This window comes from Apostichopus japonicus, chromosome 20 (assembly GCF_037975245.1).
Source record: "Apostichopus japonicus isolate 1M-3 chromosome 20, ASM3797524v1, whole genome shotgun sequence".
In the NCBI taxonomy this organism is placed as follows: Eukaryota; Metazoa; Echinodermata; class Holothuroidea; order Aspidochirotida; family Stichopodidae; genus Apostichopus; species Apostichopus japonicus.
The window spans coordinates 14,860,055-14,886,372 of NC_092580.1; the positions used below are offsets into that span (position 1 = coordinate 14,860,055).

The window sequence follows — 26,318 nt, forward strand, 5'->3', positions numbered from 1 at the left end:
TTCATTTGTCCGCGGAGTCGCTTAAAGTTACACCGTTAGATTTCCATTAACACCTCCGTGGAAAAAATGCCAAATTCCAATAGACAAAATTGGAAGCCAACAGGCGAAGAGGAGAGGTAGGAGTTAAACAGTGGAGGGACAAAGAGAGGATTAAGGGAAGGGGGTAGGGAATAAACTGGAAAAGTACTTATCACAAATTTGCAAGCAGCCTTGTTTTAACGGATGGAAAACAAGTTCTGTTTCAGTCTTAGGGTACAGAAGCTTGTTCGTATATCTCGTAATTTTATTGTGTATTCACAATAAAAGTAATCACAGCAACCACACAGCACATTATTTTATATCATCATTTTGAAAAGAGGATACATGCAGTCTTAGTTGCGTAGGAACAATTAGGGGGAGGGGAAAGGGGTGGCTGCACCTTTGAAAATTTAAGGGCAGAATTCTATTATACTACTGAATGGACTTTACTTTTTCCATACCATATCCGACATCAATCCAGTGAATTCAAGTGGATCCCGCTTTAACAAGAAGAACCATATGCTTGTTTGAGCTACTAATCATTTATTAATTCCACGCTGTGCCTTTTGATGAAACATTCTCTATTGTGCATCACCGCAAAGGCCCAGCTCCACTACACTGTCGACTTCTGACCCAGTCAATAGCAACTACCATGTTAATGAAATCTGTCAAATATAGCATTCAATGTTTTTTTTCTTCTTTTTTCATTTTAATGCATTCTTCTGGAAACTATTTACTTATAGGTTATGTGATTTATGCATGCACTTGGAAAGATAAAGTTACCTTTTGAATATTAAATATCAAAATATCTACATGGATGACAATGTCATCTTTAAGAATGAAGAATTTATTAAAATAGCTTATCTTATGTTTGCAATACAAAGGTTTTTCACACAAATTCACTCTAGGCAAGGAATACCAATACTGTTCACAGTTTGTTGCTCTCGTTCCAATACAAATGAAATCATAGAGTAAAATATTAATGAGTAAATAATAGATGGACCATATCTTAGCAGATACGTAACAATAATAAATTACAGTAATAGATCATAACTATGTATTAATCTGAATATAATAAAAATTTATGAAAAAATATTCATAAAACTTCCATGGAAGTAGTCTGCTGTCAGAACAGGTTCTATTGCACTGTAATGACAAATTTCCATACAACATTATTTTGAGCACACATTAATATTTACTTGTACATGATATTTCAGAAACCTTTCTGACAACCTTGTAAAACATTATCTTTAAAACATTATTATTCATTTTTTTTTAAGGGGGGCGGGAGGAGGGGGGGGAGGAAGCACACAAATAATGAAAAAAATGAATAATAATGTTTTTAACCTTTGGAAGACAGTCATCAGATGCTTAGTGGTGCTATCATTTTTATAACTTTCAATGCAATAAGAATACATAACTTTCATGGCACAAGTCCATTCTATGGCAAATGGGAACAAGTAGCTGGATTCGCAGTATGATTGTGCAACAAATATAACCAATAAGAGCCCTCAAAGTAGAGATTGTCATTTAAACATTCAGTTCAAAATAAAGCCTAAAATGTCGTTTAAAAAGGTGGGTTAATATATTCACAGAAAACATTCATAAAGAATAACATAAAATTTCTTAAATCAATCAGTCACTTGTCTCTAAGGCCTATTGAATAATAATGCGGGCACTGAACATTGTTATAAAAGATGTAAAAATAATGTCAATATATTTCATTAATTTTGATGAATTCTAGCATAAATCACTTGCAACTACTATTATTGATTCTAATGAGCAGTGAGATAGGAAGAAAAATGACCAAAAAGATGATTCATTTAAGAAAGAAAAAATAAAGAAATAAAAAAGTGTTTATTGCTTTGATAACACATACTACAATTTAGTTTAGTCTCTTGAATAACATTAATATTTTTAGATCAATCAGTCACTTGTCTCTAAGGCCTATTGAATAATAATGCGGGCACTGAACATTTGTTATAAAAGATATCAAAAAAATGTCAATATATTTCATTAATTTTGATGAATTCTTGCATAAATCACTTGCAACTACTATTATTGATTCTAATGAGCAGTGAGATAGGAAGAAAACTGACCAAAAAGATGATTCATTTAAGAAAGAAAAAATAAAGAAATAAAAAAGTGTTTATTGCTTTGATAACACATACTACAATTTAGTTTAGTCTCTTGAATATATTACCCATTGATTCAATGGTAAAGCTCTTATGTTAAATTATTAAATTCAAAAGAGTTCTTCAATTTGGGCTACCCTAGGTGCTTGTTTGTCTCCAAGGAATATTTTCTGGAAGCCTGGAAGGTGGTGGTGGGCACAGCTACTGCAGATAAATCCTCCATCACTAGTGGGGTGCTGGTGGAAGAGAGAGGAGCCCACCTTGCCCTGATAGAAGAAAACAAACCAACAGAATTGAATAGAATTAATGACAGAGAAAGAGGGAGAGTTAGGCAACGTTATAACAGGAGGGTAGGCAGGGGGTGGGGGTGGGAGAGGAAATATGGGGACAGAAAAATGGAAAGGGAAGATGTTGGGAGGGAAGATGGGGCAACGATGAGGGGGGGGGGTATGATGAAGTGTCTGAACACTATTGGGAAAAACAAAGCAAGAAAAATAAAACAAGATAAAAGTCTACAACTAACAGCTGCCATTATGCAGACTGATTAGTACCCTCCTGGAGAGGAAAGGGTGACATGGGGGAGGGGGAGGGGGAAGATAAATAAACAGTTTATATGAACCTCTCATAGGGGTGCATCCAGTAAGCCAAAGTCCAAGATAATTAGTCAAAGTAGGTTCCTCCAGATTGTTCTTCCAAAAGTTGCATATGAGTTTATTCACATTTTCTTGCAACACTTAAGAAACCGAATACATCACTTCCTCTTTGCTTGGTCGTCAAACAAGTTTTATGTTTCAGTATTTTGTCTATAGTTATTAGTTATATTGGAAAGCTTGATTTTCCATGTTGACTAATAATATCAAATTTACATCCAAAATGTTGGATGTACATGCACTAGAACATTCTCAAGGGGAAAAAAAAGAAACATGAATATTATTGTCCAATTTACTCACAATCTTGACAGACCACACTTTTGCCATAGCAACCCTCTGTTGTGATGCAATTGCCTGGCCACAGTCTAAGCACTGGCCGTTACTCTCTGAATCGAGGAAAAGCTTTGTTGACAAAGGAAACTTAAAGTGTTCCTGTAAAAAAATAATAATACACATGAAATGGTGCTTTCTGGGGCACATTTAGACTATAAATAAGGACTTTATAAGTAGTGGCTCTAAAGGCAAGGTTGTGCTAATAAATACTTTGTGAGGGATTGAAAAATAAATGGTGATTGGTGGTGGGGGGGGGGTGTACACTCGTAACAGTGGTCTATTTTCTTCCGCTGCCGAATGCAATACATTTTCCCCCAGACTGATGTTGGGAGGTGGCCTCAAGTAATGTCCATGTTGATTTATGCAATAACATTTTAAGTATGAGCCCCGTAAGGGTCACCCCTTCTTAAAATTTTGACAAGGCATTCAGATTTGAACTTGCTCTTACATAAAAAAATATAGGGTTTGAAAACTCGGTATCAGATATCTATCTATATATTACGAGATATATAATATGAGATATGTTACGAGATTATGAGATGTCAATGGTACCCTACGTGAGATATCATGCTTTCAGACTGGTATCACACACATGCAAACACACACACACAAACCTGAATGCTTTGCCTTTCAGCGAGTAACCAATTAATGGTAGAATTTTATGACCTTTGCTTGTGTAAGGGGGGGGGGGGGGAGGGGGAGGATAAAGGACTTTTAATGCAGTATGCAGAGGGTGGCTGTCATGTTTTAAGGATCTTCCTTCTGTAACATATCTTTTAGTACTCACTGAAATTTTGCCAAGACACTTTTTCAGGTTTTCATTTAGCATCAAACTCTTCTTCGCTCTGGTTACAGCAACGTAAATTAAATTCTTTTCATCCTCTGGTAGATTGATATCTTCAGCTGCAATAAAACAAAAATAAAAATTAATTACAATTAGCCTTTGTTTTTCAGTTGTTTATGAACTTTTTTGAAGTGGAACAAACCAAATATTGGAAAATTACTAAAATAACAAAGAAAATATTTGTTTTATTCAATGTGAAAATAAACATCAATCCCAATCAACATCTTTGCAGAATGGCCAGAAGAATAATTGAACTAAAATAGTTATCATCAGAATAAAATTGATCATAATTTTGAGCCGCAAACATAACAACCATTTATAGTTCACCTGGAAGCAAATACTCAAGAACAAGAAAGGTCAATGTTAAATCTATGATTTCAGAGAGTGAAACATTGTTTTAAATAATATATAATTCAACATCATAAAACTTTGCTAAAATTATCCACCCCCCACATCCCCAAAGAAAGCACACACACGGTAAACAGTATCTGTTTAAGGACAACACACATATTTTAAATGACACTTTTAAGGACAAGAAAAATAGTGAGAAAGAAAAGGGAAAAAAAGCAAAGTTCATACTTATAACATCTCCTCCTTCAACTGGTACAACATTTAGAGAGAAGATGCTAAAGTCAGTTGCTAATTGCACAGTATCAAACTCCAGTCCCTTGGCTTTGTGTGCTGTGGTTAAGACAATAGCTGTAAAGAAAGTATAATGTAAGGAAATTTAGGACACATCCAACACTAATCTTGTTCCATTTCTCTTAAGATATACTGCTTGTAACATTTTCACAGTTTGACCTCTGCTGACCTTTGATCACCACCAAAAACAACAGGGATCTCGTTCTGTTGATCCAGATATGAGACAGTATTCTTGGTTGGATTCAAAAGGGCATGGCATTTGTTTTGCCCTGTAGTGTCCGAATTCTATGGCAGGCCAGCTATGACAAAAGGGCATGGCTCTACATTGCTCTAGTTCCGTTTTGCAATCAATTGAATAACATTGACACAAGCCATCAATTGGAGGCCTTATGAGAGGTTTGCCTCAATCAAGAACTTTGTTCAGGATAATCCACTTTGAAAACGTTGAACCAAGCTAACTTGACACTGTCTGTTTCAAGTTTTATGACTCTCCTGATCTTTAACCCTACAACGATATTAAAGAAATATGGCTTTGGAAATATTCTTACTCGCAGACTGGAGATTCTCCACTGTTTCTTTCTTGATTTTCTCGATAAGTTCTGGAAGACGATGATTGAAGACTCTCACGATTTGTATCAATCCTTGAAGTTCCACATCGTCTGCATTACGAGCATAGACTTCCAGATTTGAGAAGGACTGCATCTTTCTGTAGAAGTCATTCCGGATGCTACAGGCTGAAAGGAGCGAGACAAAACCAATCCATTCATGTTCTTTATGTACATATGGTTACTTCATAATTTTAAGGGATATTTAGCAAGAAGATCAAGGCGAGTCATTTTATATAAATATATTCATCTGAAGATATGGACATTAATTGCTTGGTAGCAAGAAAAGTTTATTAAATTGCCTGTCTCCTGACAAAACAGGAAATAGTTACAGTTATAGATATATTTTTTTCTCTAACCTGTAGGATAGAGTTTTACCATAATCTGTAGGATATAGTGTTATTATAACCTGTAGGATACATATAGATTTACTATATATATGGGATACATAAAGTTTTACTATAACCTGTAAGATAAAATTTGACTATAACCTGTAGGATTCATATAATTTTACTATAACCTGTAGGATACAGGTTTACCAAAACCTGTAAGATATATTATTTATATAACCTGTACGATCAAGTTTTATTATAACTTGTAGGATACATATAGCTAAACTATAACGTGTGGCATATATCATTAATATAACCTGCAGGAAACAGTTTCACTATAACCTGTAGGAAACAGTTTTACTATAACCTGTAGGAAACAGTTTTACTATAACCTGTAGGAAACAGTTTTACTATAACCTGTAGGAAACAGTTTTACTATAACCTGTAGGAAACAGTTTCACTATAACCTGTAGAAAACAGTTTTACTATAACCTGTAGGAAACAGTTTTACTATAACCTGTTGGAAACAGTTTTACTATAACCTGTAGGGAACAGTTTTACCATAACCTGTAGGAAACAGTTTAACTATAACCTGTAGGAAACAGTTTTACTATAACCTGTAGAAACAGTTTTACTATAACCTGTAGGGAACAGTTTTACCATAACCTGTAGAAACAGTTTTACTATAACCTGTAGGGAACAGTTTTACCATAACCTGTAGGAAACAGTGTTACTATAACCTGTAGGACACAGTTTTACTGTAACCTGTAGGGAACAGTTTTACCATAACCTGTAGGAAACAGTGTTTACTATAACCTGTAGGAAACAGTTTTACTATAACCTGTAGGAAACAGTTTTACTATAACCTGTAGAAAACAGTGTTACTATAACCTGTAGGACACAGTTTTACTGTAACCTGTATGATATAGTTTTAGTTTACTTTGAAACAGGATAAAGCTTTTCTTTCATATCATGCCTCTCAAAGTGAGATCATCAAATAGAGAACTGAATTCCATAAGTTGTCTATTACTTACTGGAGCCAGTGCTCAGCTTGTAGAGATCCATTAATTTATCAAAGTTGAAACCCTGTAGGAGATGAAAAGCAGGAAATCAAAAGGAAGGTTTGTCAAGAGGGTGAAAATATTAGAGGCAAAATGGAGATGAGAAAATTACATGTGTATTAATTATCAATATTTGCAGCAGCTTCTGGTGGACATGACTGCCATGGACAGCCCTGAGAAACAGTGGCATATAGGCTGTTGTGTTTTTTTCAAGTTATTGCATAATGCCCATAGAAGAAGCCTTAACCCAAATTTGTAAAAAGACTATAAAGTCAAAAGCTTTTTTAAGCTTTCATAAGAATCACTGTATTGTTTTGTTAGTATTACTCAAAACTATGAAAAAAAATGGCCTTATTTCACTACCCAGCAGATTCAATCTAGTAACTAACATGGTGTCTCTGTTAAAACAATGCAATTAGCTTATCTCTAAAATAGTGGGCAGTGCACGGCTGGCTTACAAAAAATACCAAATTCACAAAGTTGGAAAATACTAGGCATAAATACACCTAAATCTTCACAATATCTACTGATTGTATATTTTGGAGAACAGGCAGGAAAGTAGCATAAAGAACTAAACAACAGACAAGACTCATGGATATACTTACTCCTGTAAAGGCAAGTCTACGATGGGAATGATTTTCCATGGTGGTGAGCCGGACAGCCTCCTTGAAGATTGTTGTGTTTCCTCTACAAACGATGGCCTTCTGGCCGACCTGCTGCCCGCACAGAGAACCTAGATAGAAACAAGAAGGAAGGAAAGTATCAGTGATCACTGATAGATGTTAAGAATATACCTTTGCAAAAACAGACATCTTTACTGAACATGAGGATTAATAAAAGTTTTAAATAAGAAAAGCAATTCTAAAGTGGTATGTAAATTCAGCATTGCAAGGTCACTAGCATGGAAGGTCACAAGGTCACTAGCATGGAAGGTCACTAGCATGGAAGGTCACAAGGTCACTAGTATGGGAGGTCACTAGCATGGGAGGTCACTACCATAAAAGGTCACTAGCATAGGTCACAAGGTCACTTGCATGGAAGGTCACAAGGTCACTAGCATAGAAGGTTACTAGCATGGAAGGTCACAAGGTCACTAGCGTGGGAGGTCACTAGCATGGAAGGTCACAAGGTCACTCGCATGGAAGTTCACTAGCATGAAAGGTCACAAGCATTGTTGCAAATATATGTCTTTATAGTGTCCTTCATATGATATGTGCTGCACATTTATGAATTCATACTTTCTGTACAACTTACATAAGAGAAATATGCATTGCAATATATCAACCCTCTATAATGGTTATTTATGAGAATTTCATTTTACAAATATGCAACTGATGGCAATGTTCCTCCTCACAAACATATACTTAAGGTACGTTAACTGTGCATTGGGACTCTTAACAATGTTCTCTGTAATTGATGGAAGCTACTCAAAAACCACCTAAACCTGTATCTGCGAATTAAACAATAGCATCATGTTAGTACTCTGCACTTGTTAGATCTCATGAGCAATGTTTAGAATAAATGTAATGTAGAACCTTGATCTCCTTACCATCTTCCTCTGTACCAACTATGGTCTGCTCTGTCATGTGTTTGAATACATCCAATATGCAGTTGGCCATGTAAGCTATCTCCGAACCAAATCTGAAGGACTGAAGAAACCAGATTACAGGTACTTTCAAAAGCTGATTCAGGTTTGTTGCAAATACTGCATATTAAACAAATTCAACTTGCAACCAATCAGATTCTCTGAAATGACTAAGGCAAGGCTCAGAAAAAAAGCAATATGAATGACTTATTCTTGCACAAACACGATGCTCTTTAGGAGGTAATTAGGCTAGCCAATTGGATGACAACAACTTTATTCCACATATCTACAACTTGAAGAACTGAAAGTTTACAGTCTTGTACATCACAATAAAGGTCCTCTCGCACAATTAACCATTTGGCACCCTCTGGTCACTGGCTACTTGTCAGACACTGGTCACACCCACACGCCAAAGTGTGCACAATTCAAACAGTCATGCACAATGTTGTAAAGTGCACTCTTTTCAAAACTTCAAGCATCTGTTTTTATATCTCATGCAATGAATAACAGCAAATGCCATATTGTATCATCAGGGCGTATTTGATTTAATTTAATTCAAACAGTCATGCACAATGTTGTAAAGTTCACCACATCTACACATGCCTGGGGATATCCTATAGAGTGTAGTCACAATCCTGGATACACACTATATTTGATACAATTTACTACACTGGTTCTCATTTATACATCTGCATGAAGAACGACAATAACCTCAATAGCTTATGGACTGGATCTGACAGGACTTGAACCTGCAATCCTTAGATCCAAGACCATTGCCTAACAACCACTTGACCATTACACACTTGATCGCAACACACGTGACCACATCACAAGATTATTGCCTTATAACTACAACACACTTAATCACATTGAAACTGACCACATCACAAGGTTATTGCCTAATAATAATAACAACAACACAGTTGGCCACAATGCTCTCTTATGTTGAAAGTAAGCTAAACTAGGTGTTTTTATTCTAACTTTGAAAAGTAGCATTATAACCTAAAATGGTTTTACACACTTGATGTGACAATACTAAAGCTATCTTTTTAAGAATAGTGTGCATGGCAGGATATTTTACCAGACACATACACAATCCGCAACTTTAACTTATCATGAATTTGGGTATAACTTCAAAGTATACAAAAAAGTCTTACAGAAAAAGAAACAAAGTTTATTTAAACTTCCCACAAGTCTGACAAATCATGCTCAGAAAAAGTAAGAACCAAACAATAAAGGAAAAGTACAGGTTAAATTTCTGAACCTTTGTACTATTCACATATTGAGAGTGGTTCCACTGTAACCAGCATGAATACAAAGGCCATACTGGCTATGATGAGGTATCTTATCATCAATGGCTCATACCTGTGTAAGATGATAAACTGTGTCAGCTTGGATGTTATCCATGGCATTCCTTGCTCCTCTAAAGCTGTAGATCTGTTGATGTGGGTCTCCTACCAATATCTTTGGAATTGGCTGGTTTAGAAGAACATCCTGCTGAGCTGAGTGGAGAATGATAAATTGGAAAATTCACACAAAGGGTACTAAAAGGTTTTGAAATCATTGAGAGGCAGGCCGACACCCAGGGAGCAATTATGTTACTTAAATTGCTGCCTTTCTAAGTCTTCATTTGCATGTGATTAAAGCATACTACGAAAATGAGAAAACACACAAATCTTTATCTCATGTTTCCAAGGGCACAATTTGACTCAAAGCCTGGGCGGTTGTATATTCCCTGTGATCTTTGCCCTCCCCTTCCCCCCCCCCTCACATCACAGTAACTGCAGGCAACAAGAAACCAGGAGGTAGCTAAGACTAAAGTCTTATGACCTTCAACCTCTGTAGACTGGGTTTTGACAAATTAAGCGGCCATACTGTCTCTGTCTGTCTGCACTGGTATTATTCATTTAACTCAACAAGATAGGAAATTGTGTTTTGCAATTGGAACCTAAACCATAATTTATAATATGTATATAAATATACAAAAATAGTAACTACAAAAGAATATTCCATACAACAACAATCATAATAAATTAACCTATGATATGTTACACTGGCCATCTGACAGAGATTCCAGAATACAATTAAGAATGTTTTGATGAAATATAGAAAAAGAATAGACTCCCCATCAAATAGAGGATTTTTCAATACAAGATAATGTGAAAGCAAACATGTAAGGCAAAGAAATTCCTGGCTGTGACATCATCGCAGCAAAAACTGTCATTTAACATGAATAATTAATGATGCCCATTTAACAGCTCAAAATTCTGGATTGTTTTTCCAGAAATATCTTGTCATGTTTTCATTTACTGGTAAATATTACATCTTTAAAACTCTTTTCATTTGAGATCTTTTCTTACCAGGAGTGAGATCCTGGGCTTCATCGATCAGCAGACACTGTACATCAGAGATGATCGGTTTACTTAACTGATAAACTTTTAAGTAACCTGTCCAGACGAAGACAAAAGATAGAGAGACAGTTACTAATAGATGGCAGCACATTGACCATCAAAGTTAAACTATTCAGCAGCTGGCTACATTTCATATCTTCATTAAAATGTTGAAAGTCCCAAAAGATTTTATTCAAATGCCTATAAAAGCAACTTGTGCAATTATTTAGTAAGTAGCTTCAACACAAATGACTACCAGCCTGTGTCTTGTAGGCAAAACAAAACTAGTCCTTTGTAAACATGCCATGAACATGTTGTTAGCTCGAGCTTAGTTGATATTTATATTTTATAATTCTGATTGCAGAGAATGTTACCAACTGTCATACTGCTGCCATGATATTGCTTTAAGCTATTATCAGGGAATCAATTATCTGTTATCGCCTTCCCAAATTGCTATCCAAAATGGGCAAATTGCTATCCAAGTACAAAGATTCCTGTAGCAGGTTTTGTAAGCAGGAACCATAGCATTTTATAAGAGACAAAACTACGGAGCACTCAAAACTCATTTCACTGTATTATGTTGACCATTTGATAGTTCCAAGTCCTGTGTTGTCTCTTATGGTTCCTGTAAACAGGAACCATAGCATTTTATAGGAGACAAACCACAATGCCCCCAAAACATTTCTCTGTATTATGATAACCATTTGATAGTTCCAAGTCTTACACACTCTAATAACACTCAAGACTTTCAATCTGAGCAGCGGATGTAGATCACTTACCATCATGAGTAATCTGGGCTTCTCTGTCATCTTCATCAATCATCCTCCCCCAAAGATACTCTGCGTCCTTCAGAATCGCCTGTAAACAGAATTTTGATTAAAAAAATGGTAAAATGATTGAACTAACAAATGAAACATTTGTTTAATTGTGCATATTAATAATGTTCCTCATGTGGATATGGTTGTACTCATTGAATATGTTTATATTACCAATGGAACACAACCTTCTCAAAACTTCAAGCATCTGCAATCTCATGCAATGAATGATAGCAAATGTTATATTGTATCTTCAAGCATATTTGACGTTATATCAGAGAAATTATACTGCAGATGTATAATTTAGCCGCTGGAAACAATTAAGCCACTGCATACAATAGGACCTTTTTACCAATGTTAATATACCAATCTCTAGCATAACTCCCCCCCTCCCCTACACATCCCCCATAAGGTGTCATTTGATCCAATCAGGATCAAATGAAACATCATATATGTTTATACACAATATACTTACTTCCTTACGTAAAAGGATTCACATTTAATCCAGGGACCCTCTTAGCTACTAATTTCAGAAAGAGCTTTATATGTTAAACTCTCAACTATCTGGTCAAGTGTCTGTAACAATTAAGACATTTAAATCCATAGATGTGCAATTTCTAAACCCTAGACTTGGCATAAATGAATCCTGATATGTTCTATATCTGTAAAAAATGAGTTGACATTTGACCCAGAGACTCTCTAAACTACAAATTATATTTTAAGTTGCCCTCTGCATCATAGCATCTGCTCTAAATCTGTGACATAAGGGCAGCTTGTCATGTTTTTACCTGTGTTAAGAATGTGGAGAAAATCAGTTTTTCTTTGGGGGGGGGAGGGGGGAGGGAGTGCCATTCGGTTCTAGTGTTACCTTTAGTACACAATCTTTTAGGTAACCTATATGTTACCTATATGTAACCTATATATTTTTGGAATAGTGAAGTATAAAAGTTGTAAAAGTATAAGATACCTATTCATAACAAACTTTGTAATAAGGTTAAACATTATTTTTCATATTTTTATCTTATTTCACTTGGATTTCACTCTCCCAATTTTGTCCCTAATCTCCCTATTTTGGGGGAATAGACAAATGAACCGAAGGTCATTCCACTCTACCTAAATATACTTCCTCTAAAATATTAAAAATGAAGTCTGTCACTAAACTAAACACTCTGAATTAACCCGCTTTTCTACATAACTGATGAGGAAACCATACCATTCTATCGTGATGTGTCAACACTGCTCTAGGGGAGCCTGCAGTAGTATATGTCTCTGGTACGTGTCTTGTTGTAATGATGTTGTCTGCTGATGACACATAACTCTTGATGGTGTTGCCGACGAGTCTCGCGTACAACGCCCATTGCAGCTTTGACCTCTCACCCTTAGGTCTCTCTGGAAGAAGATCCTTGATAGTGTATGGTTTCAGGTCAAAGGTCAACTTATGACCATACCTGGAAGAATCAATTACAAGATATGAAAAGCAGACAAAAATTGAGAGACTTTTGAGTTGGATGGATGACTGTGACACTTACATGGATATTAATTTGATATTTACTATTATTAGTTACAATACCTACTAACTGCATATTTCCTCAGGTTGATAACTTCTATAAATTTAACCAACCCTATACTCTATGGCCCTGGTATTCAAAGTGGGAGTCGCAACCCTTGTTAGGGTCAGTCAAAAATCGGGAGAAAGACAATTTTGGTGATATTGTGCAAAGAAACGTGGAAATATATTGAAAAGTAAATTACTTCAAAAGTCTTAAAAATTGAGCCCCATTTTGCAACTAAGCAGCCAAAATCAAATAAAACTTTCCAAAAGGGGATGGGCATACCTCCTCCCCATAGACACCTTCACAAAGCCACAACAACCCCCACTGGAGGTCCACCAAGATGATGAAGGTCCAAAGATAGGTCCCCAAGTAAGAACCTTTGAATTCCAAGGCCCATAGACACCCAACTAGACCTTTCATCAAGTGAATGTAAACTACCTAATAATTACCAATGCTAGTCAATCATGACAAATGTTGCTGCCAAGAAACTTTGTCGTCCCAGCACTAGTCTCATACCAAAGCAAATTGGGAGGGCAAAAAAATGTTTAAATTTTGAGGTTTATGTTCATAATTAGACACAAAACTTGAGACATGAAGCTAAAAGGTGCATTGATTTATGCACTTTAGTTCTGAACAGCATATGACAATTACCAAACCCATTGCAAAATGTTGCTTTCAATTTGGACATGACACAGTTACATTTGTACATGTTAAATTTGTGCACAGTTGTACATGACACTAGTTAAATATTACCTATTCTTAACCTTCTCAAAGGCGAGTGAATGAGTTGTTCGACATTCTGTGTTTCCCGGAAATGTTCTGGATGCCTCCACCTGTACTGTCCTAAAATTAAAACAAACAGCAAGAAGAGAAAATGCTTTGGCTTTGTAAATGGGTCAATCACATTTGATGGGCAATTTGAGTCAAGTGGAGGTGCTATGGCAGTACAGGGTGTTCTGGTTGACATTTGCCAGTGGACTGCTGAGTGGTTTTAAATCTTTTAATGATGGTTTTTAGTACTGAAGAACTGAACATGGTTCAAAATATTCCTGACAAGGGTATCATAATAAGGTACATAGTAGACAGATGCATGCATTCATTCATTTCTTACAGTTCACCAATGTTTTCTCATACACCGTTACTTGGATAGTACTTGCGATGTCTAGCAATACTTGATTCCCGGGTGTGACCACCCACCCCCCCTCATCCCATTATGAAAAAGGTGGCATCAATCAATGGAGGCCACTGTCTTCCCCTAAACATATAGCAAATAGATGGTACACTAACTTTGACCACCAGTACTTACTTGTTGAAAGCCACATACAACAAATGAAGATATCGGTTGGCCTCTGCAAATTTGATGAGAGTAGTGGTCTTCCCAGTGCCTACAATATATATATATCCATGGAAAAGTAGTTACATGTCTGTTACGGTACCCACACAGGTCATCTTTACCCGCAAATCTTAAAGAGGTTTACTAAGATTTTATGGATGGCTTAGTTGGGATATGGAACATTTCTTGGGGGAATTCTTGCTGCAGTCTAACGTTACTAATACATTGTATTAAAGGTGCTTAAATTTTAGCAGACTTTTGAATTCTTGTTTACACTTCAAGTAATCATGCAAAGAAGAATTTTTTCCCTGTTTACAACTACAAGAACACAATGACATATTTAATGCACATATAGTATGACTAGACAAAACAATGAGTAATATGTTAACATTTATCATAATTGACAAAGGATTTTCATTACCTGCAAAGGCGATCACCTTCACCACTTCATCACGCCGGTTGATACCTATTCGATGGTTAACAATACGAAGCTGCTCTTGAGTAAGAGGAAACTTTGATTTCCTGAGAAGATACAGAACACTTGAGGTAACTAAAAGTGGTTGTGGGGAGTGCAGAGGAGCTGGGAAGAGGGGGGGGGGGGGGTAGAGAGTGGAAGGATTGAGCAGATGTGTAGAGGTATGGAAGTTATAATCTCAGAGATAAAGGCTATTGTACTGATCGCACTGAGAACTATACTGATCTGAATGGAAGTGTTAATTTTGGTTTGGTTTGGAAATAAAACAGAGATGATGATCATGGATTTATCGATATTAGCAAACATACTGAAGAAAATACTACTGCAGAAAACATCAACAAGAATGAATTAGTAAACCTGTTGTAACAGTATCACACATCGACCACATGCCATGTTCCATTAATGCATCACCAAACATGGAATTGCTTCGGTGACTGAATTTCATTTTATAGACTGGGTAGAAATAGTGTTCTTGAAGGTTAAAACTGGTTTATTAAGAACTGATAAAATCTGCATGCAGATCTGCAAATTCATTTCAGGTCAGGATATTTCTAGTAGATATTATTAACAATACTGATATTTTCACTATATAGTCCAGGGAGCAGGTTTACTCAATCAGACCAACTAGAGGTGTAGAATAATAATTTTTATTACCAGTAAATTGAAAAGGTTTCATATCCTCCATAATACAATCAAATATTAATTCACAATGTATTAATGAACTGAACAATTTTCATGGTTAACATTGACAAAATGTATTCACCTTTGTTCCTTCCTTCCTTCTTTTTTCCCTCCCCCACCCCCTCCCCCAGCCTCAAGAATAAAACATACATATTAAAAGAGCAATTGTTTGAGCTGACATACCCTGCTAAGGCCTTCTTCCACTGAACATCTGGTGTGCTGTCTATGACTTGAACAGAGGAAGGTCTGACATCGTTTTCAAACAGGAATAAAGCGTAAAAAACACGGAAATGTAACCTAAAGGAATAAGGATAAAATCAAAATAGGTTGTTGACATGTCTCCCTGCAATAGATAATTAGATAATACCAAACACTCCCTTGCAACCACAAGCAGTATTCATTCTCAGTATTAAGTGGATCACAAATAAAAGTCGTGAAAAAGAAAGAACAAAGACACTGTCCATTAGAAATTAAAAATTTGCTAATGAAGCTGTAGCTCTAAGAATGTATAAAGAAAATTGATTATCATCCACTTTTAATGAAATCATTTCCTGGTGGTCTTTCATATCCATCTTTCATATATTCTTTTCAACAAGTTCTTCAGAGGTTGTGTTGTCTCTGCAGTGATAGCAGTAATGTTGCTGTACAGTAGAGTACCTCTGTCATATTTGAGGATGTATTTTTCTTTCAGGCAGGAAATTATTTAACAGACTTTAGAATGACATACCTTCTACAGAGGTTGTGTTGACTCTACAGTGATAGCAGTAATGTTGCAATACAGTAGAGTACCTCTGTCATATTTGAGGATGTATTTTTCTTTCAAGCAGGACATTATTTAACAGACTTTATAATGACATACCTTCTACAGAGGTTGTGTTGTCTCTGCAGTGATAGCAGTAATGTTGCTGTACAGTAGAGTACCTCTGTCATATTTGAGGATGTATTTTTCTTTCAGGCAGGACATTATTTAACATACTTTATAATGACATACCTTCTACAGAGGTTGTGTTGACTCTGCAGTGATAGCAGTAATGTTGCTATACAAAAGGGTATCTCTGTCATAGTTGTTGATGTAGTTTTCTTTCAAGCAGGACATTATTTAACAGACTTTAGAATGACATACCTTCTACAGAGGTTGTGTTGTCTCTGCAGTGATAGCAGTAATGTTGCCATACAGTGGAGTACCTCTTGTCATATTTGAGGATGTATTTTTCTATCAAGCAGGACATTATTTAACAGACTTTAGAATCTTTATAATGACATACCTTCTACAGAGGTTGTGTTGTCTCTGCAGTGATAGCAGTAATGTTGCTGTACAGTAGAGTACCTCTGTCATATTTGAGGATGTATTTTTCTTTCAGGCAGGACATTATTTAACATACTTTATAATGACATACCTTCTACAGAGGTTGTGTTGTCTCTGCAGTGATAGCAGTAATGTTGTTATACAGTAGAGTACCTCTGTCATATTTGAGGATGTATTTTTCTTTCAGGCAGGACATTATTTAACATACTTTATAATGATATACCTTCTACAGAGGTTGTGTTGTCTCTGCAGTGATAGCAGTAATGTTGTTATACAGTAGAGTACCTCTGTCATATTTGAGGATGTATTTTTCTTTCAGGCAGGACATTATTTAACATACTTTATAATGATATACCTTCTACAGAGGTTGTGTTGTCTCTGCAGTGATAGCAGTAATGTTGTTATACAGTAGAGTACCTCTGTCATATTTGAGGATGTATTTTTCTTTCAGGCAGGACATTATTTAACATACTTTATAATGACATACCTTCTACAGAGGTTGTGTTGTCTCTGCAGTGATAGCAGTAATGTTGATATACAGTAGAGTACCTCTGTCATATTTGAGGATGTATTTTTCTTTCAGGCAGGACATTATTTAACATACTTTATAATGATATACCTTCTACAGAGGTTGTGTTGTCTCTGCAGTGATAGCAGTAATGTTGTTATACAGTAGAGTACCTCTGTCATATTTGAGGATGTATTTTTCTTTCAGGCAGGACATTATTTAACATACTTTATAATGATATACCTTCTACAGAGGTTGTGTTGTCTCTGCAGTGATAGCAGTAATGTTGTTATACAGTAGAGTACCTCTGTCATATTTGAGGATGTATTTTTCTTTCAGGCAGGACATTATTTAACATACTTTATAATGATATACCTTCTACAGAGGTTGTGTTGTCTCTGCAGTGATAGCAGTAATGTTGTTATACAGTAGAGTACCTCTGTCATATTTGAGGATGTATTTTTCTTTCAGGCAGGACATTATTTAACATACTTTATAATGACATACCTTCTACAGAGGTTGTGTTGTCTCTGTAGTGATAGCAGTAATGTTGATATACAGTAGAGTACCTCTGTCACAGTCATTGTTGAGTTTGTTGAGCCAGGATGGAGTAAGCAATCCAGGATTTCTCTGACATCTTTGACCATTTCAGCAAGAATGACAAGAGCTGCCACAACTGACCAAGGATGAGGATGCTAATAAATGAAAGATATGAATATATATAGTTAGTTTAGTTTAGTAGAAAAAAGGATCAGGAGGGACACTTAAGTCTCCATCAAAGATCCTATAGAGAGAGGGAAAAAAACTGAAGACACAAACACTCAGACCCGATTACAATGCTTAAAGTGCTTGTCCAAAGCATTCTTAAACCCATTGACACTACTTGCAAGTACAACTTTCTCAGGCAAACCATTCCACTCATTCACAACCCTATTAGAAAAAAAGTTATGCCGAATATTAATCCTACTATGCGACTTTTGGAGTTTAAGACAATGACCTCTAGTACGACTTCTGTTAGCAAACAAGAAATAGTTGGTAAAGGATAAATTGTCAAAACCATACACAATCTTGAAAACCTGGATCAAGTCCCCACCTAATCTCCTAAGCTCCAGTGTGGTGAGATTTAACAGTTGTAACCGCCTATAATAAGGAACCCTCTTTAAGGAACTAATCATCCTAGTAGCCCTCCTCTGGACCTTTTCAAGTACTTCCTTATCCTTAGCAAAGTAAGGGTTCCAAGCCTGCACAGCATACTCCAGATGAGGCCTAACCAAGCCTAACTACGATGTCCTCTTTCAGAAAACTGAAGTTCCTCTTGATCATACCTAAAACCCTATTACCTCTTTTAGCAGCTTCAACACAATGTTTAGAAGGTTGCAGAGATGAGTCAATGTAGATACCTAGGTCTCTTTCAACAGAGACTTCCTGTAACTCCACACCATTAAGATTGTATGTAAACTTTTGGTTACTACTACAAATGTGCATTACCTTACATTTAACAATATTAAAAAGCATTTGCCACCCCTGAGACCAGGAAAAAATCTTATCCAAATCCGCTTGAAATTTCTTGGAATCGCTTTTGGAAGAGACCTCAGAATACAATTTGGTGTCATCAGCAAACTTCTTAGCTTTACAAAAAATATCTCCGTCAATGTCATTTATATAGGCAACAAACAACAAGGGACCTAATACAGACCCTTGTGGAACCCCACTAGTAACGTTCTGCCAAGAAGAAGCACAGCCTTTAATTACCACCCTCTGTTCCCTATTACCAAGCCAATTCCCGATCCAAGACAGTAAATTCCCTATATATATATTATATAACATATTTGTGTTTTTTTTTTAGACTGGTTTAAAGGTCAGTACTGAACTGGTATCAAATTGTTAAAGAGTGATATGTTATCTTGCACTTTGTTCATATTAACATATTCATATTCTTCTTAGCGTTATTCTTATTGTCAAAACCTGATAGCAGATTTAAGCTGAAAAATTCCTTGGAATTGTTACCTCATCTTTCATCAAATCTGGCAAGTTTTCAGCGATTAAATCTTTGGCAAAACTGTAATTGGAATGTTTCTCTAAGTCTGCAATAGTTGATTCCCCTGGCAGTCTGTTTATTGTCGACAAATATCTGAAATGTAGGTTGAAATATATATTAGGGAAATATTTTATAGCTTTTCCACAAATGTTTCACAAGTTTGTTGACTTGAGAACACCAATGATGCTGTTAATAGCTGACTACTGGTTTGATTAGCATGTAATGAAGAGCTAAGCTGACTAACAATTGAACATGAATAGATGACAAAACAGAATTGAAAACATAAATTTATAAGTCATGACATAAGACAGCAATTATTAAGCAAATAAAGCAGAAAAAAAAATAATTAGGCCAACATGTGAGCCGACATGGATTGAAGAGATAATAACATCAATGAACTTGTGGCATCTGCTACCTGTTAGCTCAACATTGCACTGAAGTGGAGAATAACAAGGTATGATTGGATATATTGACATATCTCCTGTAAAGGGTTCTAATACCCAAAGTAAGGAATACCAGTGTCCACTTTCACATTACCAGTACTATCGGCAACAACTGGCCATCACACTTTACATACATACAATATGGCTATGTGGTGTTCAGTAACTGTAATTGCCATTATAATAGCACCACACGGTGACCACATTTAAAACCCAGTAATGTGCCTTCCATCATGGAACTGATTTGGTAATGAAATGTTTCCTTCCATTAATTAAACTTAAAAGGACTAAGATATTCATTGTGTATACTGCAGCTTTTAGCTTGGAGTACAAGTTTGTCATGAATATTTGGTTCATACTGTATTGCATGCAGATTCAGCGTCATTTACCTGATAACATCCAACAGACCTGACTCCTCTGATGAGTCTTTTAGCGGTGAGGACCACGCCCTTGCATTCCCCTTACATCTCCTGTAAGCCTTCTTCCAAGTGATAAACTGAAAATAAGAAAATTGCACGAATCAGAAGAACATTGTGAGTGCCTTAGTATGTATTAACAGATAACTAGAAATAGTTACTTTACATCTGCATGAATCTCACATATACGTTATGACTTTAGTTTACAAACATTTCTACCGTCAGACTCCATCAGAGAACTTATCCGATCATCTAGGTGTTGTAACGCCTCGAGCCAGTGCCTCAACTCGAGTCAGACTTGAGTCCCGATTTAAGGGCCTCTAGACTTGATTCTTTGTTTGCAAAAGATTAGAATTGATTCTAGTCTCTGGTTGCACTGGTACAGGCGAAAAAACTGTACTCAACTCGAGTCTCAATTCACTGTGACTCAACTCGATTCAAGTCTCTAGCTTTGGTGACTCGACTATCTTGAGTGACTTTTCATAACAAGTATATGAACCATTAAGCATACAAACAAACATGAGACTGAAAAGAAACAATATCTGTAGGTCCAGTTACATAATGTATGCAGTTGCATTTGAGAGACTTGTTATAATTAGGGACTTAAATTGACTCAACTTAGATATTAACTTAGATATCAACAGGGACTCGTGGTGACTCGACCTAAGTAATCAAGGACTCAATGTGACTTGAACGGACAAAAGAAGCTTGACGCTGACTCGCAATGTGCTAAGCAGAATACTGGACACGACTTGATATGTGAAATGTAGCTAGTATTCAAAAGACTCCGACCAAGACTCAAAAATAAGGGACTCGATTACAACACTGCTAGATGTAGAAGCTGTTACATTCATTACAAATCACCTCAAGCATCCTGTACACTTTTTGCACACTGAAGTGAAGTTTACTGAGAGACAACGACATAAAAACAACATCTGTATGCTGAGGTTGGATTATCTATCAAAAACTATTAAATTGGTGCAAACTAAATGAATCCATTCTGATGTGGGTCTTCCAAATTTTAGAATATTACAAAAAAGGTTTTTGGGGTTTAATAAACAGCCATGTTTGTGCCTGTGTGGAAACCAATATTTATTATCGTTCAAATGAGGTGGTTTTATTTGAGCAGTAGGCCTAACATTCCCTGTGAATCTCATAGAAGAATGAGTAGCTTCAATGTTAAAGCAGCATTTTGCGTCCTTTTCTATGATTTTTCTCAACCTCACTGACTCTACTATGCCATAACGACATACATAACTAGCTTATCTATTTATATTTTACTTCAAATGGTGGCATAAAAGTTGAAAAAATTGCAACTTTCAACTTTGTTGTTCTCCAAGATATTTTTCGTTGGGAACCCAATAAACCTCGCCCATAATATGAATATTTAAACACTACGAACGTCATTGACAGATACGTAATATAACACCATGCTTGATTTGTGTACAGTCTATATGGCAGTTGTACCAGAGAGTTGCATAACAACTCACTGGTTGTACCAACGCAAAGTCTTGAATCTATTTTTAGCAACGGCTCATAACTAAACCTGCATCTCTGATTGGTTGAATTCAAACTAGTGGGTTTGGGAACTGAATGCGATTAATTTTTTATGTGGAATACTCGCCAATTAACGTTTTTGGCAGGGAAAAACTTGGCTAATATCTTAATTTGCTGTTTGATGTATGTAAAAAAACTTGATGGACATGTCAAAAAGTAGAAAACGGCAACCAAATGCAAAATGCTCATGAATAAACATACTATTCACTGATTGGTGGAATTCGAACTAGTGGATTTGGAGATATGAAAACTTTGTCGAGGACACTTTTACTCGTTATCGACATAAATCGTTAATTACTCGCTAATTAACGCTCTTGGAAGGGTGAAACTTGGATGGTATCTTAGTTTGCTGTTTTATGATTGAAACATCTAAAAAAATCGATGCACATGTTAAAAAGGTGTAAAAAGGCGACCCAACGCAAAATGCTGCTTTAAGTTTGTAATATTTTGAAAATTCTTTGGGCAAAAGTTCTTTTCAGAGAGTCTGGTACTTTCCAAAAGAGAAACATAAAAGTATATAGATTTCACTTTAACAACATGTACACTTGACTGTCTGATGTACAACATTACCCACCGATTAGTTGTACACTTTTCATATTTAGTCTCTAGCTCTTTCTATCTGATCATGTTCAATATCACTCACCGAATCATTAGCAATGACGTTCCACCAGCGATGACAAACCAAAGAGCAGCTTTGCAGCAGATCGAGGACTGAAATTCTACAGAAGATGTTTTCCAATATTTCTAGAGGCAAATTGGCAAAGTAATCACGATTATCATCATCTTCTTCTTCTTCATCATCCTGTCCGTCGCTCACCAACCCAAATGTTCGGGCCTTCAGTGGGGTTGCAGCATCAGGCCCCAATTCTTCCACTTCATACAAAATCTCATCAGGGATTTCATCTCCATCTAACACATCATCAAAGTATTCATCATCATTAGATGACTTCTGATTACCCGCCATGTTTCCATCTCTGTTAGTTTCACACCAACTTGTCACCATTGAAGTATTTCCTGACAATTCACTGCTTGAAGGACAGATCTTTTTGCACTTTCCATTTCCTTTCTTCACTACGGGTTGATTGATCAGCTTTCGATCAGCACCAAATTGATAAGTGTCGTCGTCACCTTCACCGAGGCAATCCAAAAGGGACAAACTCTCCTCACTACAAGAAGAGAGCTTTGAGTCATCATCATCTTCGCCGGGTTCCTCCGGCAAATATGCTTTTCTTCTCCCGGATGACTGAGACGCAGTCAGTTTACCATCTTCATCTATGTCATAATCTTCCATCCATTCATCTAGAGAATCGTTATCGAATGCATCCTCTAATTCTTTGGTCTTTTCTTGAGACGGCTGTGAAGAAATCAGAGTTCCATCATCTGAAATATCGTATTCATCGAAGATATCTTCAATGGAGTCATTTTCAAAAGCCTCAAGACTACTCGTTAAATCATCCTTAGATTTGCAGATCACCTCTTGTTTGTCTCCTGAATCTGTTGAGGAACCAGTAATACTCTCTCCTGCTGGTGTAAGAGAGGTCCCTGGTCTGTGACTAAAATCTGTCCTCCTTTGATCAGTAACTGACTTGGGGTTCTTCAGGTTCAGATTCCATGTTTCGTTCAAATTTTTCTTCACTGACTTCCGTTGAGAATCTTCCTCAGGTTGACAACCTCCAGAGTTTCCAACATCTTTAGGGGGAGATTTTACAAAATACTTTGTCAACGATGTCTGTTTCAGAGGAGAGGGTGTCTTTGAAGGAGGTGAACTCGGTGGTACATACTTCTGAAACTTTGGAAGTTTACTATTCGAAGGAGAGGGCGTCTTTGAAGGAGATGAACTTGGAGGTACATACTTCTGAAACTTTGGAAGTTTACTATTCGAAGGAGAGGGCGTTTTTGAAGGAGATGAACTTTGAGGTACATACTTCTGAAACTTTGGAAGTTTACTTTTCGGAGGAGAGGGCGTCCTTGAAGGAGATGAACTTGGAGGTGCATACTTCTGAAACTGTGGTGTACTCTTTGAAGGGGATGAACTTGGCGGTACGTATTTCTGAAACTGTGACAGTTTACTTGTCTCACTTGCTTTCTGTGGGGAACCAAGGGTACAAATGGATCGTGATGCGACTGCTTTCTTCGGTGTTTCATGGCTAGAGAGATCTTGTGTATTGCTTAGATTTCCTTTATTGGGAGACACACCCTGAGACCTTTGGAAAACAGTAAGCTTCTCTGGTGACTGATTAGGTATTACAGTGGAGGTTCCTTGAGAGATTTTATTTGGAGTAGAATACCTTTGACCTGTATGAGGCTCATACTCGCTCCTGCTTTTGGAATGTGTGTGAACTCCACGCCATGGTGACCTTTTTGAGGTGTTAACCATTGGTTTAACATTCCTTTGTAAGGAATCTCCAGTAGTGGGCGGACAGTTTGATGCCATCTGAAGGTTACTGACTTTGGATGAACTGGAAGATTTTCCATCACTTCTTTTAACTGGTGATGGCTTTGTCTCATCAGTTCTCTTTTTAAAATTGTTGGTTGTTGTTGGTCTGTTCGACAGCATTTGAGAGCTGGACTGAAAATGTTTCATTTTACTTGTTGGAAATTCCATCGACTTCCGTTTGGGACTTCCAATTTGAGCAAAACCACTTGCATTGTAAACACTCGCTTGTATAGGTTGAGCTTTTGTACCTTTGCTGGGTGAGATGTACTGTCTCTTAGGATTACTGACTGATTTTGTGACAGTTGATGGGCCACCATGTTTAAGTTCTGGCCTTGCCTCTGGAAGGAAGCATGAGCCCTGAGAGCGCCCTCTTTGAGCTGAACTTATATTAACATTTTTCTCACGAGTTGTTGACCTTTGAAATAACTGTGGATTGGTGAGAGATGCAGCGCCTTCTGGCGTATTTGAATAATGAAGACATTCCCGAGGACCCATCCATATCTTACGTCTCTTGGAAGATGGGTCCGAAGAATCAATGTCTCTTTTAAACTGGTCTTTTCGGGAATTATCCTCAGTCATCCTGATTCTGGCATCGTGATGATAATCTGTGAAGCATAATTAGCAAAGTTACTCATCTAGTTCATTAAAAGTTCAATAGTATGAAGAATTGCATATTGTTGGGCATGCAAACAAGAGTCTTTTACTTGTGTGTCTTAGACCTACATCAAGCATGTTTTACCAGCGCTGGTTTCTCTTAGTTAGACCACATTGCATGGCTAACAGAAACTACAGATTACTTGCCATGCTAGACTAATATGCATATATGTTTTGTTATTAATGTACACACACATGCTATCCAAGCCTTTTCCTTGCGTACCAAAGCATGTGTTTCAAAAGCTCCAACAAGTGCTGTGCTATATACTGTACCCCCCCAACCATTTGTAAGTGGACTGTTCCAAATTATCCTGTGAAAATGTAACCCATCCGTGCTTGTGATTAGCCGATTAGGCTTAAACCATTTTTGAAGGTGAAAGCGCAAGAAACATATCAGTGTGTCCCTTCATTGACCTTTTGTCTGGTACAGTACAAGCAAGATGTGCAGCATGAGGGATGTTAGTGTAAAGAGAAGTGACGTCAAAAGTACCATTTATGGCTGTACTGGGGATTTGGTTCTTGATATTATTTTTACCAAGTATTCAAGGTTTGTTTCCGATATACCTGGTATTTTCGGTATGTTCGTTGATGACAAATTTCAATACTGTCACTGTCAGTATGGGTATGAATGAAATACCAGGTATACCTGGCATAAAGATAAACCGATGCACCCAAGGGCATAATTAAATTAATGTTATAACTAAACCTCATTATGTATTCAATTATAAACACAAACAAAACTGATCCCTACCTGTACACTATTTGTTGGTACTATAATTGTGTACTGTGATTGTGAAACTAATGATCACACAATGGTTATGTTAAGATTTTTCTATTAAGGTTATGTTAACAATAACAGTACATCAAACTTTGTACTGAAGGGAAACTGAAAGGAACTGAACTAACACACTTTTTCTTAGGCCTAACGTTAGTTATTAATTGGCTCACGATATCGTCTTCTCCCAGTATACTAGTGCTAACTTCATCTTTGAAGACTCATGCACTTGATTAACAGGTTGGCTATCCACAAAGCAACACGGAAATAAATCCGATCAATATGAAATAACTAATTGCTTACTATATATACAAATGGGTGCTCATACCAGATTTCAGCGAGTTTCATTGAGATTCAGAGATGGAAATGTGAGACAATATTGGAGCAAAACATAAACAGCGTCACACGGAGATCACAGTGAGTGAGTTACGGAGATAGTTTTGCGAAATTAGGGTGCATACAGTTAATACATTACACCCTAGTACATAGGTACAGTGAAGTAATATTAAATAAGGATACTTATAGCAAACATGGCGTTTGAAAGGATCGATATGGCACTACAGAACGTTCATATTATATGCAAAGTTTTAACGTCCGTTTGATCATATGACACATCAATTGTAACATTTGTATTGTACTCATAGAAATTGAAGTAGGGAGAATGACGTCATGCGACAGAACTTCACAGAAGTCACTCATATAACTGGTGGCGCTTTGCTTGTACGGCAAGCAGAG

General features: G+C 36.6%; 1 protein-coding gene across 5 annotated transcripts; it reads right to left on the reverse strand.

Moving 5' to 3' along the window:
- Positions 1–564: 564 nt before the first annotated feature.
- Positions 565–26,051, reverse strand: LOC139961214 (F-box DNA helicase 1-like). Of its 5 annotated transcripts, none has more exons than XM_071960263.1 (22): positions 25,912–26,051; positions 22,361–24,759; positions 20,134–20,240; positions 19,274–19,397; positions 17,836–17,961; positions 16,312–16,373; positions 15,636–15,749; positions 14,718–14,818; positions 14,270–14,348; positions 13,717–13,806; positions 12,624–12,858; positions 11,375–11,453; positions 10,566–10,652; positions 9,571–9,707; positions 8,170–8,269; positions 7,226–7,353; positions 6,594–6,645; positions 5,171–5,356; positions 4,560–4,679; positions 3,924–4,039; positions 3,104–3,235; positions 565–2,419 (listed from the first exon to the last, which is right to left on the reverse strand). In XM_071960263.1, the coding sequence occupies exons 2-22, from the start codon at positions 24,731–24,733 to the stop codon at positions 2,264–2,266; spliced, it is 4,704 nt and encodes a 1,567-aa protein (XP_071816364.1). In that variant the 5' UTR covers positions 24,734–24,759; positions 25,912–26,051; the 3' UTR covers positions 565–2,263. The 5 variants fall into 5 exon arrangements, with proteins under 5 accessions (XP_071816364.1, XP_071816367.1, XP_071816365.1 ...); XM_071960266.1 differs by lacking the exon at positions 16,312–16,373 and adding an exon at positions 17,246–17,307; XM_071960264.1 differs by lacking the exon at positions 16,312–16,373 and adding an exon at positions 17,642–17,703.
- Positions 26,052–26,318: the final 267 nt, after the last annotated feature.